The sequence below is a fragment of the Pseudonaja textilis genome, chromosome 2 (assembly GCF_049901715.1).
Source record: "Pseudonaja textilis isolate UNSWEBS1 chromosome 2, rPseTex1.2, whole genome shotgun sequence".
In the NCBI taxonomy this organism is placed as follows: Eukaryota; Metazoa; Chordata; class Lepidosauria; order Squamata; family Elapidae; genus Pseudonaja; species Pseudonaja textilis.
In genome coordinates, this window is record NC_141991.1 from 192,046,995 (window position 1) to 192,065,774 (window position 18,780).

General features: G+C 38.3%; 2 protein-coding genes across 3 annotated transcripts in view; one reads left to right on the forward strand and one right to left on the reverse strand.

Annotated features, from left to right (window-relative positions):
- Window positions 1-7,973, forward strand: part of SMC5 (structural maintenance of chromosomes 5) — a 49,382-nt gene extending 41,409 nt beyond the window's left edge. The window contains exons 22-24 of the mRNA XM_026703790.2: window positions 2,092-2,271; window positions 2,357-2,452; window positions 4,753-7,973. Of these exons, the coding sequence (XP_026559575.1) occupies window positions 2,092-2,271; window positions 2,357-2,452; window positions 4,753-4,881 (405 nt within the window). The 3' untranslated portion in view covers window positions 4,882-7,973. The remainder of the gene's footprint in view (window positions 1-2,091; window positions 2,272-2,356; window positions 2,453-4,752) is intronic.
- Window positions 7,974-10,435: 2,462 nt separating this feature from the next.
- Window positions 10,436-18,780, reverse strand: part of KLF9 (KLF transcription factor 9) — a 47,864-nt gene continuing 39,519 nt past the window's right edge. The window contains exon 2 of one of the 2 annotated variants that reach the window (XM_026703792.2): window positions 10,436-15,278. In XM_026703792.2, the coding sequence (XP_026559577.1) occupies window positions 15,049-15,278 (230 nt within the window). In that variant the 3' untranslated portion in view covers window positions 10,436-15,048. The remainder of the gene's footprint in view (window positions 15,279-18,780) is intronic. The other variant, XM_087926724.1, reaches the window with a different exon arrangement.

Genomic DNA, 18,780 nt, shown 5'->3' on the forward strand with positions numbered 1-18,780 from the left:
TTCCATATATACATACCCTAAAAATGTAGAGGGTCTTCAAGTAGTAAACCGTGCATTCATGAAACTCCTTCCCTCTCAAGTACTTTGTGAGTATCTATTATCCTACAGTTCCCTTTGCAGTGGCCTTAAGGGCACTGAAGCAAGAACTGGGATGGGACAACTCAACACAGCCAGCTTGCTGTGGCCAATTTTCTGCAGCCAACTCACCACGGCCAACTTGCTGCAGGACAACTCGCTGTGGGATTCACTTAGTTCTTTTTATTTTTGTTGACCACATTTTCATCAAAGTTATTTTATCTCTTATATCACAGGAAATCATTCATGTGACTACCAACTTTTGTAATGTTTTGATGAATAATAAAAAGAACTAATCCTGCATTGCATTGTCCTGGGTTAGTTGTCCCATGGCAAGTTGGCTACAGAGCGCAGGCTACAGCAAGTTGGCTATGGCAAGTTTTCTGTGGTGAATTGGTCGTGGCAAGTTTTCATAGCCCTGGCGAGAGCAGCATTCCATTCATATGTAGTTAGGCTCTTGTCTTCAATTTAAAAGTTCACCTCAACTCTAAAAGAGGGTTAATGCACAAATAAATGCTCCATATGTATGAATACACAGATGATAACTCAGAAAACCACAGTTAGGAATAAGCAATCTGTTCTTCTAAAGAAAAATAACATATTTTGACATAATTTTCATTTACTTTGCTGGAGGAATGGCTTGGAAATGTACAAACCAGATGTAACACTTGCTTGAGAATACCCAGTGAGATATCTGACTTTGATAACAAGCAAGGTGAATTATTTTTCCATGCTGGATTTTCCTTCAGCCGATGAAGAAAACACTCGTAACGGTGCCTTCACTTCTTCCCCTGTTCTGTTGCCCCAGCAACAAATTAAGGCACCAACAAGAGAAAAATAAAGGGAGTATTTATTCTGAAAATTATGCAAAATAGTTAGGGAAATATTTATTGTTCAGAAGGAGTTTAAAGATTACTTTGAGGAAGCATTTGAACAATATGCAAGAGATGTGTGTATTTTATTTGTTGCTAATACAGGTTGTCCTTGACTTACGATCACAATTGAGTCCAAAATGGTTGCTAAGTGAGAAATTTGTTAAGTGCGTTTTGCCCCATTTTACGACTACACAGTTGTTAAGTGAATCACCACAATTGTTACATTAGTAGCACCGCTGTTAAGTGAATCTGGCTTCCCCATTGACTTTGCTTGTCAGAAAGTGGTCACAAAAGGGGATCACATGATCCCGGGACATTGCAACCGTCATAAATATGAACCAGTTGTCAAGCATCTGAATGTAAATCCCATGACCGTGGGGATGCTGCAACAGTCATAAGTATGAAAAATGGTTGTAAGTCACCTTTCTCAGTGCCATTTGTAACTTCGATTGGTCACTAACTGAACTGTCAAGGTCTCTCTGTACTGTACTGCATTGTTTCTTAATTGTGTTTGTATTCTTTTTGTACCTCCATGGGTAGCTTCAGCATGGATCTCCAGCCATTCCATTGCTAGAAGCCCTGCTCAGCAATGGGGGTAAAGGGCACACTGGCTTCATCACCCAGTTCCCTAATCTTGTTTTTCATTCACATCAGTGAAGTCTTCCTGCAGGATTGACACTTAAACACAGCATAGAGACTAGGGGGTGGCATGGGGAAAGACAACAACGTTGTCTATGGTTCAGTGTTGCTTATACATTTCGGTACCCTGCCCACGTTGAATGCCTGAACTGGAACTTAGGGGAAACTCAACTATGGTTGAACTGGGATATCAGAACTGACAAACCGGATTTGCCACCAGACTTTGAAATCATGCCTGACGGGTCTGAACAGTGAACCATAGTTACGTTTCTTTCTGAGCCTGCAAGAGGCACAGTCTTCGGGTAGCTCAGTCATCAGGAATTAAAGTGAGAGCAAACTAGAGATTGATATCAAGGTGTGCAGCTGTTGCTTGCCATATGCTTGGAAGCTCAGGGCTTGATCAAACCTTGCCTTGATGTGACATTTTCTCTTTTCAATTGATTAAGTCAGAGAATGTATATATTTGAAGATAATCTGAACACAAGCATTTGTGTTTTGACAGGAGGAATATGACAAGTATGGGATCCGGATTAGGGTCAAATTCCGTAGCAGCACGCAACTTCATGAGTTGACTCCCTACCATCAGAGCGGAGGAGAGAGAAGCGTTTCCACAATGTTGTATTTAATGGCTTTGCAGGAACTCAACAGATGCCCTTTCAGAGTTGTTGATGAAATAAATCAGGTATATATGCAGGCACTGGAAACAAAAGCTTCCTTCACTGTATTCGGTAGCAGAGAAAAAATATTGCTGTTTATTTATTTTACAGGGAATGGATCCAGTTAATGAAAAGAGAGTCTTTGATGTGGTGGTAGAAACTGCCTGCAAAAAGAGCACTTCACAATACTTCTTTATTACACCAAAGGTGTGTGGCTGAAAACTCTGCATCTTATATAGATTTTATACAAACAAACCCATCTATAGCTTACCTTTTTCCATTTTGCATGAATCAAATTGTAAATCACGTTTTATTCTATCCCCAGCTGCATAAATAGTATGTACATTCATACTTATCCTTAACTTAATTTTTAATGTTTACTCTTTCCTTTACATAGTGGGGTTTGTTTTTGCAATTTTGAAGCTGGAACTGAACCGATTCAATTTGGAGAAGTGTGTATATTGATTATTATTATCTGTTTATAAAAATGTGAAGTCACAGCTGCCAGTTTTTTTACTGATGTTGGTTTTCATACTCACTGAGTTCTTCCCAAGAACTTAGGATGTCATAATGGATCAGCGTGGTGTGTGCGGGGGCCCAAGCAGTGCGGCCTTTTGCAATTGACAGATGGAAATTTTGTCAATGTGCAGATTTTCTAAGCGACTAATTATTACTTTTATTTTATCCCACCTAATAATACTAATGCATTGGTCTAATAATTGTGAATGATCACTCTGTTAAAACCTACAGACCAATAAAAGTTTACCCCCTTTCTAATTATAAATTTGGATTTCCTTATTAGAAAATAAGTAATACTGATAATATAATTAATACTTTACCAAAAACATATAAAGATTAGCTTTAAGCCATAGGTATCCAACCTTGGCAATTTTAAAATGTGTGGGCTTCAGCTCCCAGAATTCCCCAGCCATTATCATGGCTTGGTGGCAAATTAAAAGAAAGGAAATCGGATAATGAGAAATTGGCAATCAGAGTCTGAACAGTTCTTTCCTTTTCTCCGATGACATTCTACTTCATGGTACCTGTTTGGAGCCACTTCTTTGAAAATTATTTACATTTTTAAAAGGTAGCATGGTAGATTCAGTGGCATCTGCAAGGAGAGACATCGTCTTATAAATACAAAATCTTTCCAACCCAATAGATAAGTTATAACATTTATGTGATGATATCCCTAAGCATATTACATTGTCTTCTCCCCACGCCAGCCAGAGATGCAAAAGAGGTGCATACTAAAAATGTTTTCTAAAACTCCAGGTAGTTTTATAAACTAAATGTAAGCCATCAGAAGTAACTATCCCTGAGCATAATAAAATTAACTGTCAGGTAACTATGTACAGGTAGTCCTTACTTAATAATTGTCCTGTTTAGCGACCATTTGAAGTTATGATATTGCTGAAAAAGGAATTTTTAAAATATAAATTTTATAAATTTTCTATTAATTACATTTCTTAGTGCTTAATAAACATTGTATTATCTGGATATTTAATTTGCTTAGCAATACAGATTCCATTCTTACTCTCCACCCCCTTTTTTCCAACCACTGGTAAAATAAGTTAAAACAAAAAGGAACTTTATGTCAGGTCATATGACTGCCACAGCATCCCTGCAACCACACGTTTGAGATCTGGGCCCTTTACAACTGGTGGGTGTTTATGACAGTTGGCAGTGTCCTGAGGTCATGTGATTTCCATTTACATGTTTCACAGCTGCTTCCAACAAGCAGAGTCAATCGAGATGCTGTCAGTAAAACATCAATTGCTGGTTTATATTGTCAGTCCCAGTTGTAGTTGTTAAACGAGGACTACCTATACACCCTAACAATTCTGCCTCGTAAACTATTATTAGTGTATTTGGAGAAGAGTTTTAGAATAGATAATTTATACTGAAAAAAATTATCTTGTGGGAAGCTATACCTCCACCAATTTCTTGCCAAATGTGGTGCTTGTTTTACTGATATTCTTATGAATATCCACTTACAATAATGTTGGTTTCAAGCTATTTTGAAGGTGCTTTGTTTTCTAGCAAGAATTTTAGGAAACATATTTATTGATATTACTCCAATTTTGCTTGTGCATATATAATTTGTTTTGATAAAGTTATTGGCTCAGCAACCAAGCCTAGAGAGCATCAAAAAACCTCTCATACTTCTTTTTCTGTCTCCTTTATTTATATATTCTGCCAACAGCAAAACTTCTCTTGGCTGCAACTGTTAATATCTTAATATAAAATATATATTTAATTGATCCAGCCCTGGAGTTGAAAGTGATTAATAGTAACAATAGCTCACAATTTATTTTGCATATATTATATTACCTAGCTAACAATATTGTCTATATTGTTGATCCAAATAGAATAGCAATACCAGAGAAAAATGAAAGCTGCTATGGGAAACATTTAGTATATAATAACTAATAACCAAGTATGCTTGGTAAAGAATAAATAATAAGATTGTTTAACAAGACACTTTTTTTCTTGCTTCTTAACAGCTGTTGCAGAATCTCAGTTATGGAGAAAAAATGACCGTATTATTGGTCTACAATGGATCATCTATGCTAGAATCAAGCAAGTGGGACTCAAAAGCTTTCTTTAGAAGGAGGCGGAGATTTCAACCATGATTAGCAGTAAAATATATATTCCTTTCTGAAACGGAAAAGAAAAATATTTGGAAAGATCAAGAATGAATGTATTTCTTAAAAGCACAATTTCTCTCTTGTAAAAGCCATTGATAGCCAATGTTTTATAAGACTAAAACACTCATCTTTTCTTTTATGCTTATTTTTCTCTGAAGAACTGTAGATACCAATTTGGAAGACAAATTGATAAATTGAAAGGATGTATTTTCTTACCAGCAAATCAATTGTTTTAGATGAATTTGGAAAAAAATGTTCTGCCAGTTGTTCATAACCTAGAAGCTTTAATTACACTTGTTACAATATGGCCTTATAAATACAGCCTTTGGATTAACTGATAAACTGGTAGGTTCACCAAATCTGTTCAAGAAAGAAGTTTAACAGTTTAAATATCTGTTCTATCTAACTATGGGATACTGAACTATGAAAAATAGTCTTTCCAATTGCTGCTAAATGATGATAACTTCAAGCATTTCTGAAATATATAAAATATGCAGTGTCTTTTTATCCTAATCTTAGAAGCAACACCTGCTTGACTGGTAATTTTATACATGGTACCATTCTTACACATGGTACATACTTATATTTTGTTCCATATGTTTGTCTTTTTTATAGGGAAAAATGCCAAATCTCTTTTTATATAATAAATATATATATGGGAAATAGTAATTTATTTTCAGTTCTTTAACCCCTGTTAATATGGCAATAGAAACTGACTCAATTTTTAAAGTTTTTGTAATAATCAAAAATATCCCCTAAGTATCTCAGTCATAAAATCATTTTTGATTAGCCTATCTAAAGCATAGATGCTTTGAGACATGAAATTTGTCTTTCTGAACCTAAGGAGCAAGGTCTGTCTCCGATAGAGAATATTATAGGGGAAGGGGAGAAATGTGTTTCTATAATAATTGTTTAAACTGCATTTTAAAAATATGAGAGACCAAGTCCCATGAGACAGCATGATTAATGTTTAATGCAATAAGTGCAGAGGTATGGGTATTCAGGAGTATGCACCTTTCTAATCAGTTGATTTTCATTTTATAAAAACCCAAAAGTTTAGCTTTGGGACCAGACAGATATAGAGTTCATATTTTTCTCCATTGTCATCTAAGAACTTTTCTGTTTGCTTATATCACTTCCTTTTCCTGGAACTCTAATGCGCTTATTACTCCCATTTGTAGACAGACACTTAGTGTCCCTTTGTCTATAGCACTGTGTGTGCCCTTGCAACATGGTTGTTCTTTCACCATGCAGCTCAGTAACAGATCTGTTGGGAGGAGCTAACAATGAGAAGGAAATTCCAGTCAAATTGCTGAAGATAGTGTAACCAATGAACCAGCTGTTTGTAATAGCAACAAGGAACCTCGTGTTCATTTTAAATTATATTGCAAAAATTAAGAATGCTTACAGCAACCAAGGGTAGTTTTTGAAGGTGCAGGGAAAACATTTGAATTGGGTTCATTTCAGTTCCCTTACTGGAATTGCTGTGCTCAGAGTATTTGAATTCTACATATATAGGTTTTCTTTTAATATTGAACTTACTCTAGTTTACCACCAGAGGCCACTCTAATCCCAGCTGTGGGAGATCTGTTTTGCCATGTGGATTTGGAAGGTTTTAAAGGAAGTTGGGGAAGGGGGGAAGGCAGGTAAATGCCCTCAACTTTCAGAATGAAAGGAAGGTCTCTTTCCCATCTGAAAGCTATTTGGGACTGCATTTCATTATAGCAAGTGTCTGTTGGCTATTGGGAATGTTAGACCAATTACATCAATGGTGGCCACTTCTGGAAATCTGAGCCAGAAAAGGGGAAAAAAAAAAAAGGAAGGAAACACTGGTCCTGTGGAAATAGGAATAGCACCAAGGGTTGCTAAATTGCAGATAAGATAGAAACTGGATTCTGTCAACACTTTGAACTCCTGGAAATACGCTTATCTTTCTGTGTGAAATAGATAAATATGGACTGATTTACTTGTTTACAACTTTAGAGAAGGAATGGGGTTCTAGGCTGTTTGGATGGAGAGAGTTGCAAATAGGATTGCAGGTAACAGAGGTTCAATAATAGTCTGTGAAATAGCCTAATTAGCCTTTATAATGTTGGGCAACATTTTGACAATCAAGGTGTTGAGGTATAATTCCCATATTCCTTTACCATTCAGTATGTTGGCTAGAATTGCAGGGAGTTGAATTTCAAGACCATCCAGACAGTACCAAAAAATTGCATGACCCAAGCTTATGATTTCCTGTGATGGTCTACACCAAGGCTGTCCAACTCACGGCCTGTGGGCTGGATGCGTCATGCACTGGCCATGCCTATGGCCGGTTTAGAAAGGGGGGGAGGAGTCACAATAGGTCACATGATGCCGCTGTGATGATGTGAGTTTGACACCCTTGGTCTATAGTATGTGGTGCTTACAGTCGTTCCCAACTTCATATACCATAGTAATTCTCAGCTAACAGATCGAATGTATTTGGAGGGCCTGAAATTAGGAAAGATTGCCCTAAAGTGACATCCTCTTGTGCAATCATTGTGTTTTCCTCAGCAAACTTGTGCATCCCTTTTTTTTTTGCCATTATAAACAGAAAGTTATTCTAGCTGGATGCACTTATGCCCCCCCGCCCCCAAAATAATGGAGTTCTTGTTACAGTATCCACACACACACAAACTTGCATTTCACATATATATGAATTAGATAAGCTAGATTTTAGTCATGGGCGCTTGGAATCATTCTTTGTACATTGTCTGAAGCTGGAGTGTTTAGGTTGGGAATCCATAGACATTCTTTTAAAAGATATAGGATATTTATGTGAGTAGATTCATTTCATGAAATAGAGCTTATTTCTGAATAAATAACCCAGGGTTTCTGTAAAGCTTAGAAGGATGCTAACTTCTGCATATTATCTTGTTGACTTTCTTGGTGCTCAAGTGTTAAAATTCTTGCTTCTTTAATTTAGGCTACAATTATTTTTAATGTTAAGTTTATATGGCAATCTTCATGGACTTATTCTCTGACTTGCGAACTGTTTTGCGAGTAATGGAAGAAAGCTCGGGAACAAATTAAAAAAACAAATACCACTTGAATGGACAATCTGATTTTATGTTGGGAAAAGGCTTGATAAAAAAGAATTGTGATGCTGTTGTGTAAAATATACCTTACAAAATATGAAGGCATTAAAGCAACATTTAAAATATTAAGCAAGAATGAATATTTGGTGTTGCTAGTACTAAAAACAGATTATATAAAGTAATGTAATAATAGATTTTAAAAGTATTGGTTTAACATCCATTTCTTCCTTCAGACTTAGTCCTGTTCTGATAGGAAAACACTTAACTTGAAGTTGAAAGCATTGTTGATAAGTTGTTATCTTATTGGCTGTTGTTCCCAGCATTCTTTATCCCTCTAGAATATGGGCAAACCAAACAGATTTTCCTGCAAGGAGTTAAAGATATGGAATATGAGAATAAATTAGATACCACAGAATATTAAGGTTTGAGTTAAATATTCTGTCTGGGAATCAGCAATTTATCCTCACTTTTTCAAAACCATGAAAAGAATTCAAGGTTCAGATAGAAAGATTTTCCATTTCTAAAAGGTTCCTGGAAAACATTCCTAGGAAAAATAACTTCATTGGGTACATTAGATTTCACTAAAGAAGCTGTATCTACATAATTTGATTTTTTAGCATAAATAAGAGAATGGGTTCTGTTCACCTAAGGTGAAATGTACTTATCTCCCTTAATTCCCAAAATAAATGGCAAAAAGCGGACAAAAAAGTTCCAGCCTAATAACAACACAGGATCTCCCTAACTATCCATCATGGCCATTTCTTCTATCTCCCAAAGGTCGTGCTGGTTGCTGGCTAGGAAACTAGGAGAGTTGGGCTAATACTTCTGGAAGGCACTAGCTTTGGAGCCTTGACTTTGCAAAACACGATCAAAAGTAACAATCAAAGCACAGTATGTCACAATAGCTATTTACACACTGGAAATAAAGAATTATTGCTTAATTTGATTATTTCTTCAATGTATACTTGCCTCTGTATCCATAGGAAACTCAAAGTGAGCAATGGTATGAAGTAAAGTAGCATAAAAAGATGACACAGGAGACAAAAGTCTGTACCCTTTCCTAATGATTAGGTTACAATTGGAAGAGGACTGTTCCTAAATCTGATGTTGAAATTCAGAGTTCATCTTTGGCCATCTCTGCCCTATTGAAGCAGCATCGTGTTGTTGCAAATTTGCATGAGAACCCCTGAAAAATAAAACTCAGAAACTAAGACTAAAAAATAAATGAGTCATCTTGGCACGCACTCCTTTTTTCTGTGTGTCAGACAGAACAGCCAGCACATCAGAGAAGATGGGAAGGAACAAACCAACACTGTTTCACATTTAATGCTATCAAAATGCATTCTGAATTTTACAAATACAACTTAGAAGTGAAGGTTAGTTCTGGACTGGTTGCTCTACCTTGAGGATTAAGTTGCCAGGTTGGGATGGAAGAATTGGTGTCAAGATATTGCCCTTGCACCTACATTGACTTTGATAACAGATTCTGCTGCATCAATAAGATACTTTGACATGTAGCATGTGATATCTGAAAGCTTATGCAAAGTCTTCCAAATAAGAACTGTTCCTTGAGTTCTTGCATGAAATTACCAGAATCCCCATTCTATCAGAATGAAAAAAGGCTGCTGCCTTCCAGGCAACATTGTTTTTCTAAGTGCAATTCAAAATACTGATTTTGAAAACCCAGTATCGTTCTGAGTTGAGAACTACTTAAAGGGCTCTTCCAACACCTTTATAGTCAAGATGGGGCGATTGGAGAAAGAGCGTTTATACTGGCACTTCCTAGATTCTGCAACAGATTTATCAAAAGCTTGTCAGCAAGTGCCAGGGACTAAGGGTTAGGACAAAGAATCTGGGGCCTTCCAGATGTTGATACCCAACCCATAAATTCTTCTGTGTGGCCAATTGTCAGGGATGGTGAGAATTGTACTCCAAACACCTAGAAGTGTCCAACCTTGGTAACTTTAAGACTTGTGGACTTCGCCTTCATCAGAGTTAAAGTCTACTGGTCTAAAAGTTGCCATGATTGGACATCACTGATCTAGACAGTCAATACTTTATGGAACCATGTGTGTATGTGTGTGTGCACACACGTGCACACACTTTTGTTCTGACATTAAACCTGTCTTAAAACATCAGGATGTTTGAACTAGAAGCTTGTCTGGTTTTTGTTTCTCTCCTTCATTTTTTTTACCTTTTAAAAAAGTTATCCATCTTGCAGTTCTGCCATTTTAATTGCAAGTTTTACTTTTATCTGTCTAAATCAGCTTTGCCTAACATAATGGCCTCTCTATATATTGACTTTCAACTCCAAAGGCTTTAAGTGACTGGAAGATTAAGGAGTTGTCTTGCTGATCTGAAAGAATCAAAATGGGGAGAGCGATGCAACTCCATTGTTAATAGATATTTCCTCTCATTGTTTCCTGTACTATCCAATTTTGAGCAATCAAACTCTGATACAAATCATCCCAAACAACTTTTCCATTTTGTTTCATTTTATTTTTTTTAAGTATTTGGACATTTTTATATACATATATACAAAAACACCTATTCCTACTTTTTTCTTTTTTCTTTTTCTTTTTTTTACAATTTCATATGATTTACAAAACAGGACAGCAAAATAACTTAGAAAGGATACGAATACTGTACAAAAATAAAATGGATTAAAGTTGTAAAGATTGGTATTTTACAGTGTTACAGATTTGTTAACCTGCAATAAAACAGCATTTGAAAAGTATGTCTGGTGCATACTGGGCTAAGTCCATCAACAAACAGGAGAGACCTGTGTAGAAGTCATCAAAATTGTTCACAAAAGATGTTGTATAGCTATAGTTTAAAGCCATGGCTTCTCTAGGAAGGTCTTTCTGAATGGAGGAGAGGAGCTGCATTCACGTCAGCACTCTTTTAAGAATTTCCAGAGTGGCCTGGCAAAAAAGTTCACCAAGAACTTGATTTTTCCTTCTTGTCAACACCTGCTGTAGCCTCTTCTCAAATTCCGATTTGCTAAAAGATCGCAACCTTATTTCACTGCGCTGTCAAGTGACATTCACTGCTTACTCTTACACCAAATCTGACAAACTTGTCCGATTTTATTTTGTTAGTGGTTAATAAACTTTGGGTAGTTTCTGATGTTACTTTTGGAAGACTCCTAAAAAGCGTATTTTACATCCCGTTGCTTACCAGATTTATTTGAAAGTAAGTTTCATTCATTTGAAGGAACGCGGCTTTCAAATAAGCTTGCTGAGATTAAAACCCAAAGAAACATTCCCTGCTTCTGAGAGTAACCTCGTGAAACCCCTGGATCCTTCAGCTATAACATCTCTTTTCTGGGGCGCAGCCATGGGAGTTTCACTTCCCACATAAAAACAGCTTAACAATTATAGTGCAGCTGGGGGACAGTGGTCAGCAAACAGGGTTGAAGAAATCCTTGCTTCTGCTGCAAAGTGGAAAGAGTTTGCTGGACAAAGATCTGTACTACACATGCTTAATCCTGCTCAGTTGCCCTTCAAATTACCAACTGATTCAGCCTGAGGAAGAGATTTGCTTGGGAAGAAGAAAACAGTGAATGGGTAAGAATTAAGCACCTTATTTTTCCTTTTGCCCCAACAACTGCAAATCGGGTGTCTTACGTAACTTATGCAGCAGACAAATCATGCCCAAAGTTCTCAACCCTGTTTGCTGCCGAATGCCAGACCAGCCCTTTAAGACCTGGTTATGCACACATTGTCTAAAACTAATATAGGAAGCAGGCCAGTGTCAATTGGTAGCCTAACTATTGGTATGCATGGTAGCCCCAATTAAAAATTATCGTGGCAGTTGCTTCCCCTGCATCATAGCCGGAGAAACGCATGGCTGTTTGCAGAAAGTGGGTGATCTGACAGGTTTACTTGTTACCAAGCCAGAAGGTTTATCATCTCTCAATACACAGTAGTAGAGACGTCCACAGTAGCATATAATGGGTTTACCTTCATGTCAGTCAACCTACTTACTGCAAACTGGTGGCCACTCCGATACTAGAAATAACACACCAGGATCGTGCACACCTCATTGTGATGACCAGAAGATCACAAAGGTGAGTCCCAAATGTATCAGGGAATCATTCTTTTTTTTTTTATATAGCTGGAAGAGCTGTTAAGAAAATCAACCTAGTCATTGTTTTTATACATCCTATGGTTGGATTTGTCCATAAGAAATCCTTTTAGGAATGAGAGGAGCAGTTCCTATGATTTGTTGTTCAAATAATATATGCTGCCAAATTAGGTCACGGCAAACTATTCTGCAAATGGTTTGGCTGGTGTGGTGAAGGCAAAGCCATCATTTCTATACCCTGACCTGAAGTCCACAAGGGAGCAGCATGAATAGCACCATTGGCCATCTAGGACTTTCCAGCCCAAGGGACCAACTTAAAACCTTCGGGTGGACTGGAGGTGGCCGCGTTTCATATGAGATCAAGTCCACAGCTGTCAGGAGACAGGCAAGTGCCCTAACCACCATTTCACCAAACCTGATGATTCTCATCTGCCTTTGTGACCTGATAAGGAGGGTGCCTGTGGCTTGCTTTGTACAAAAGGTGGAATAACAGCATTCAGCTTTTGGGCTCTCTTTTGCTAAAACTGCACTTGTCCTACCCCAAAGCAACAGTAAAGATCTGGCAAACTGTTTAGTAGGACTCAGACTAGAGCTTAGACTCCGGAGGATTGGTTTCATATAGAAAGGGAGGACAATTGGAATAGTACCACGTTGCGAGCTGCTGACTAACCACATAGTCCTCACCCTTATTAAACAAGGCAGCATTAACAGTACTGATAAAAGCAGAATACTTTTTTTCAACACTAGAGCAATAGAAAGAGCCAGGCTACCTATTTTTATAAGGAAGAACAAACATCCCTACAATTTATTTTGGACACCAGAAATTAATTTTGGTTTATCATAAAACAAACGTTTCAAGAAGTTGAAACGGAGGTAGAAAGTGTGCTTGGTTTCCTGACATGTCTTCACTGAAGAACACTCATTCCTTTTTGCTTCTGAAATGCCATTAAGTTGTTCATTGCCCCAACACCTTTATTTAAAAGCTGTTCTTTTCGCATAGACAGACTTTATAATGAGCCATACAGGTAAAAATGCTTGATGCATACTGAGTTCTAGTGCTGGAAGCCACAGACAATTGTAGAATACTCTACTCTCTGAGATGTTTTATTTTATTTTTCTAGGAAGCTAGCTTTCTATCGGATGAAACAAGAACAAGATACTCTCATAGCAGGTATACTTTACAAGGTTGTATGTACAGATTCTTTACAAAGTTGGGCAAACCGATCCAGGTGTAATCCCTCTGGCTACCGTGTGATTTCCTCACCCACAAAGTTAGCCCTACGAAGGACAGTTGCACCACTTCTTCCATCAGGAGAAAGAAGAGTCAAGGACAGGAGGGAAGTCTGTAAACATGATTCTCCATCACCACGAGAGACGGGGCGGGGGAAGGAACGTCCATGGATTACAACCTTCGTCGGGTTCATGCTTTGGACATTAACAAAGATGACACAGCTTGGCTAGATGCAAAGAGCTTTTCTCCAATGTGGATGGTGGTGCCTCTGTTCCGAAGAGCAAACCGTAGCATTTGAAACAGATGAAATATTGCCATTATCATGAACTGTATCGAGCCTGATACGGAGGATTGAGATTGCAAGGTACGTAGTGGTGAGGCTATGTCGCGAAGGGTATTTCGACACGCCTCCTGCATCTGAGTCTGAATTCCGACTTGCAAGTTAGTTTGGTTGTTATTCCCCAGACTCTGTATAACAGCTGCAATTTAAGAAAAAGAAGACTGTTAAAAAGTAGTTTAAAAAAATTAGTGTTACTTGCGTTCGTCCACACCGAGAATATTCTGTCGGAAAAAAACAAAACAAGGAAAAGGTTCTCTACCGACTCCAAATGCGCATAGTTCCGATAGCCGAGACAGAATTCTGGCGAGAGGTGAAGAAAATGCACCATTGAGAAAAAGAGAAAGAGTCGCAAGAGGGAAAAAAAAACAAACAACTTTTATAAAAGTGGTAGCTTATCAAGATGGTTGCTGCTGTTATGCATTCATTCCAACAAAACCCAGCAGAATAAAGCACTGGTAGTGGTATTTGTATAGTACAGTACAGTATATGGTTGCTTTTCAGATGAAAGTCTAGGAACAGCTAAAGGAGAGAAAAAAATAGTCTCATACCACATTTCTTTGCATGATTTAGGTTGCATTGTTTCTTTTCTCCAGGGCAAAGAATAGCCTCTTGTGTGTGATGCCAGCTGATTTCTTGTTTTCCTTTTGGTTTCATAATTGGTTTCTGTGCATGTTTCCACTGGGGCGGGGGAGGAAACAGCTCAAAAAAAGGATAACTTGCTGAAAAGTACAGTTTTCTTCCACCAATCTGGTACTGTGAACGATGATTTTTTTTTTCTTAACAGTCTTGAACAGGGTGGACCACTGAGAGAGAAACGTGAAATTCCATCTATCATGTGCTACGATGTTTTTGTTTTGCTTTACTTGAAAAAAATACTTAAGTGAGTTGGAAAGTGGTTTCACTAAACTGGATTTTTTTTTGTTTTTGTTTGTTTTTGTTTTAAAACACAAGCAGCATTACATTAGTCAACAAAACATCTCCATGACACAGCAATCACAAAGAGCTTGGAATCACTACTGTGGTGTCACAGGTCAAATCACCCAGTCACATATAATTATATACAGACGTGTGTGTGTGTGTGTGTGTGTGTGTGTGCTCGTCTTGTGTTCACACACATGCACCCACACACCAGTGTTGATTCTTTTTAAACTATAAAAAGTTGCATTATTTCTGCTGATCCCCATACAGCTCCCTCCCAAGTCCCCACGCCCACCCAACAGCCACTGGTTTAAGACTGTGGTTGGTAGCACAGCAGGGTGGACAGAACAAAAATGTTAAATCTTTAAATTTCCAGCTACATGTGCTTTAAAAATGCAAGTCAGGGGGAGGAGGATTTTACTGTACAGTGGTGGACATATTTGTGCTGATCCATTCTGCCTTTTTCACTGATGGCCCTCTCCCCACCCTCAACCCTGGTGGTAGTCTTTCCTTCAAAAGGAGGCAGAGCTGGTCTTTTTAGATCGCTTGATCATGCTAGGGTGGAACTCAGTATGGCGACGGGCATGCTTGGTCAGATGGTCACTCCGCATGAACCGCTTCTCACAAAGTGGGCATCGAAACTGCTTCTCCCCAGTGTGGGTTCGGTAGTGCCTTGTTAGCTCATCAGAGCGAGAGAACTTTTTAAGGCACTCTGGCCATGTACAAGGAAAAGGTCGTTCGCCTGAAGGAAGAAAAAAAAAGGGGAGAGGAGTGAGATGGGATTGATTCAAAACATACGGAAAGAGTTCAGTCCAGGAGGAATGTCACAGGAACGGTGAGAGAAAGAAGAAAAGTGTCCCACAAATTAATGCTCAGGGTCTGCAGAATGCTAAATACTCACAACTCTCAGTCATCCAGGTCAGGGTTGTCCCAAAGGGGCTTTTTCAGGAGACCAACTTCCTTGTTTTTTTTCTTTTGATCATATTTCGCTTCTCATCCAATTTATCTGATAAACCTCCAAGTGCTTCAATGACCCTCTAAAAGAATGCAAATGACCAGCTGTCTGCAAGGAATATATATATCCTTCCATTCCCCATCATCCAGTCAGATCTGAAGAAGCTTCTTGGATGAGAAGCGAAATGTCTTCAAAAGAAAGAACAAGAAAGTCCAGGTTGCCTCCTGAAAAACCACCTTTGGGTCATAAGTCAAAACTACCAATAAAAACACAGTTAAGACACCTGAGTCCAACATACCCTGTACTCCAATTCTAATCCTACACCCCAAGCACAGTTATCTTCATGCAGAACAGTTGTCCACTCCATTGATCAGAGATTCTTAACTACCAATATTAAAATAATGAATTACACCGAGTAACTGCCTTTCCCATCCATATTTAGACCCTAACCTTTAGAGGATACAGAACACAGTTTTTTGTGCACTCAGTGGTGAAGTGGCACATATATTTCTATTATTAAGCAGTACCAAAAGTTAACCCTTTGAATACAAGTGCCATCTTTTAACCAGACCACAAAAAAAAGAGGAAAGAGACCAACCAGACCAAAAAAAAAAGGAAAAGGAAAAGAGAGAGAGGAAAAGCAGCAGCATTAAATTGGTAAGGGAAAAAAAATCATGTTATCATGAACTATTTTAAACCATACTGCTTATGGTATTTCATTATTTTATTATCCATGGAGATGAAACCCTGAAGATTGTCATAGTGAGTTACAGAGTCTTCACAATACAATAGTTTTGAGCTGTAAAATAGATTATGAGAAACAAAGGATTATTTTGAAATAGTTTTCTGTAAAACAACTTTCCCTTTCTAAGTTTTCTTTTTACTATTTACTTGATTCTAAAAGCCATGTGTCCCATTAAGTTATTTTGAAGGCAGGTTGACAGCAACAGAAAATATGGGAACAGTTCTTCAGAAGTATGACTAAACAGCATATTGAGACTCTCCAGCGATGAGGTCTTCCAGACTTCAAGTCTGAATTGAATTGATAGCTATCTAGTTTTGCATAAGGTTTCAAGCACTACCAAACAGCTATGCCTTCTGTGTAAGAAACATTTCACTAACAAACTGTACGTTCTACTAAAATCAGATCAGCTTGCAAACTCCAGAAACCTTGTTCAAAGACCAGCCAAATGATTCAGTTGGCAGCATGCTATAACTTTACAAACTGTTTCAGGAAATGCTGCTGAAGCCAAAGTACAGGCCTGTTTAAGACAGAGGTGTGGACCATTTACATTCCCCTAAAGAAAAGCTGACAAGAAAAATTGAACGCGAAGCATTGTGCATTGGTATGCGCCTGATGTAAGGCATTACATGTAACTCTATGCAACACACCCCTGTGCTGAAGAAGCCTCATTCAACAGTGGATCTGCTGTTCAAAACTATATGTGATAAGTGTTGCTTTCACAAGTAAACCTATTAGTAGACATCCTATAGGTGACTGACAGTAATTCTCCCATTGTGACAGTTTGCATGGGGGGCATTGTGATAATTATCTGAAACCACAGATGTGGTTGTTAATGGCAAAATCCACCATGCATATCCTTCCACATCCTACTGGTTTTTATTATTTCAGGGCCCATAGAAACACACACACACACACACACACACACACACACACACACACATTTTCCCGAATCCCTGCCAAGATGAATGGTATTCGTTGTTAGAAGAGGAATGGAATGTTGGTCAGAACATTATTTATTGCAAAGCTTTCAGAGTATTTCATTCGAACATTTGCAAGTGGGTAGGAATCCAGGAAAGCAAACAAGGAGAGCTTAGTTTTCTATGAAGCATCTTTACAAGTGCATGCCAATGTACTTTTCCTCTTCTTTTCCATGTGCAAAAGTAGCATGTATGATGTGATTATTTTTGTATGTACATGACTGCTAAAATCCCTTGCTTGACAATCTTAATAAAGTGTAACTGTGAAGAACTTTTTTTTTCTTAAAAGGGCCTAAAGCCCAAAACAGAAGAAAAAAATCATTTAGTCTCTCTTCTTGTTTAGCTGATTTGATTATTGAAAGCGAAGCCCTCCATCAATGTGTCAGAAAATACTAAAGGTAAGGCTTTCCCTGTCTAGTTGTGCCCAGCTCTAGGGTTCAGTTGTCATCTCTGTTTTATTGGCCAAGGGAGCCAGCATTGATGAAGGCATTTGTCATGGTTGTGGGGGCAACATGGCTATACACCGAAGGTGCATGGATCACTGTTACCTTCTCACCAAAGTGGTACCTATTAATCTGCTCGCATTTGCATGCTTTCGAACTGCTAGGTGAGCAGGAGCTGGGGCAGGAATGGCAGCTCATCCCGTTGCGTGGATCTCCAACCCAGGCTGCCAGCTTTCCAGCTGGCAAGTTCAGCATCTTCAACTGCTGAACCATTGAGCTCCCAGCCCCCAGAAAAGACTAATGTGACTGAAAATCCATTTCCAATACTCTCAAAGCATATACAACTAATTACATATGCTAAGAAAGTCATTTACATTAAGCAAATAATCATAGGTTGGGGTTTCTTTTCCAGAAAGATACTAATATTTATGTTAGGGATCTATAAAGATGACCTAACTTCCAAGATATTCACGCACACTTGCTTTCCCTGAAGTTTTTCAAATCAGGCGGTGAGGACAATATTTCAGTAGAAGTCCTAAAGAGAGCAGCAGGCAGAATGTACACAAAGAGCAATGCTGGGTGCTCTGATTTGGTTCCCAGACAGGGTGTGGGTTTTTTGTTGCAAGGCATACATGACCAACACAAATCAAATTATGCATGAATGTAGCTGTGATCTGAAACTCATGTTCCGACATATGTAGGACTTTCGTAAAAGGGTTTACAAGAGTTGTTGATTGTAAGGAAAGTGCAGAACTGACTACAGCTGTTTGTGCTTTGCCAAAATTCCCTGGCTATAACTGCAAACAGACTGAACCCCAGCAAATACAGGTGTTCTAATGTAATTACAGGTTGTTCTCAATTATCATTCACAGCAAACATTTGACATAATGGCCCTGGAAAAGGAGATTTATGACTGGGCCTTGAAGGTGCAGCCATTACAGCATCCCCAGAGTCCCATCGTCACAATTTGAGCACTTGGAAACCAGGGTGCATTTTATGATGGTCGCAGCTTCCCATGGTCACATAATCACCATTTGCAACCTTCACCACTGACTTCCAACAAGCAAAGTCAATGGAGAAACTGGCAGGAAGTTGCAAGTTTTGGCCATGTGACATTACGCTTA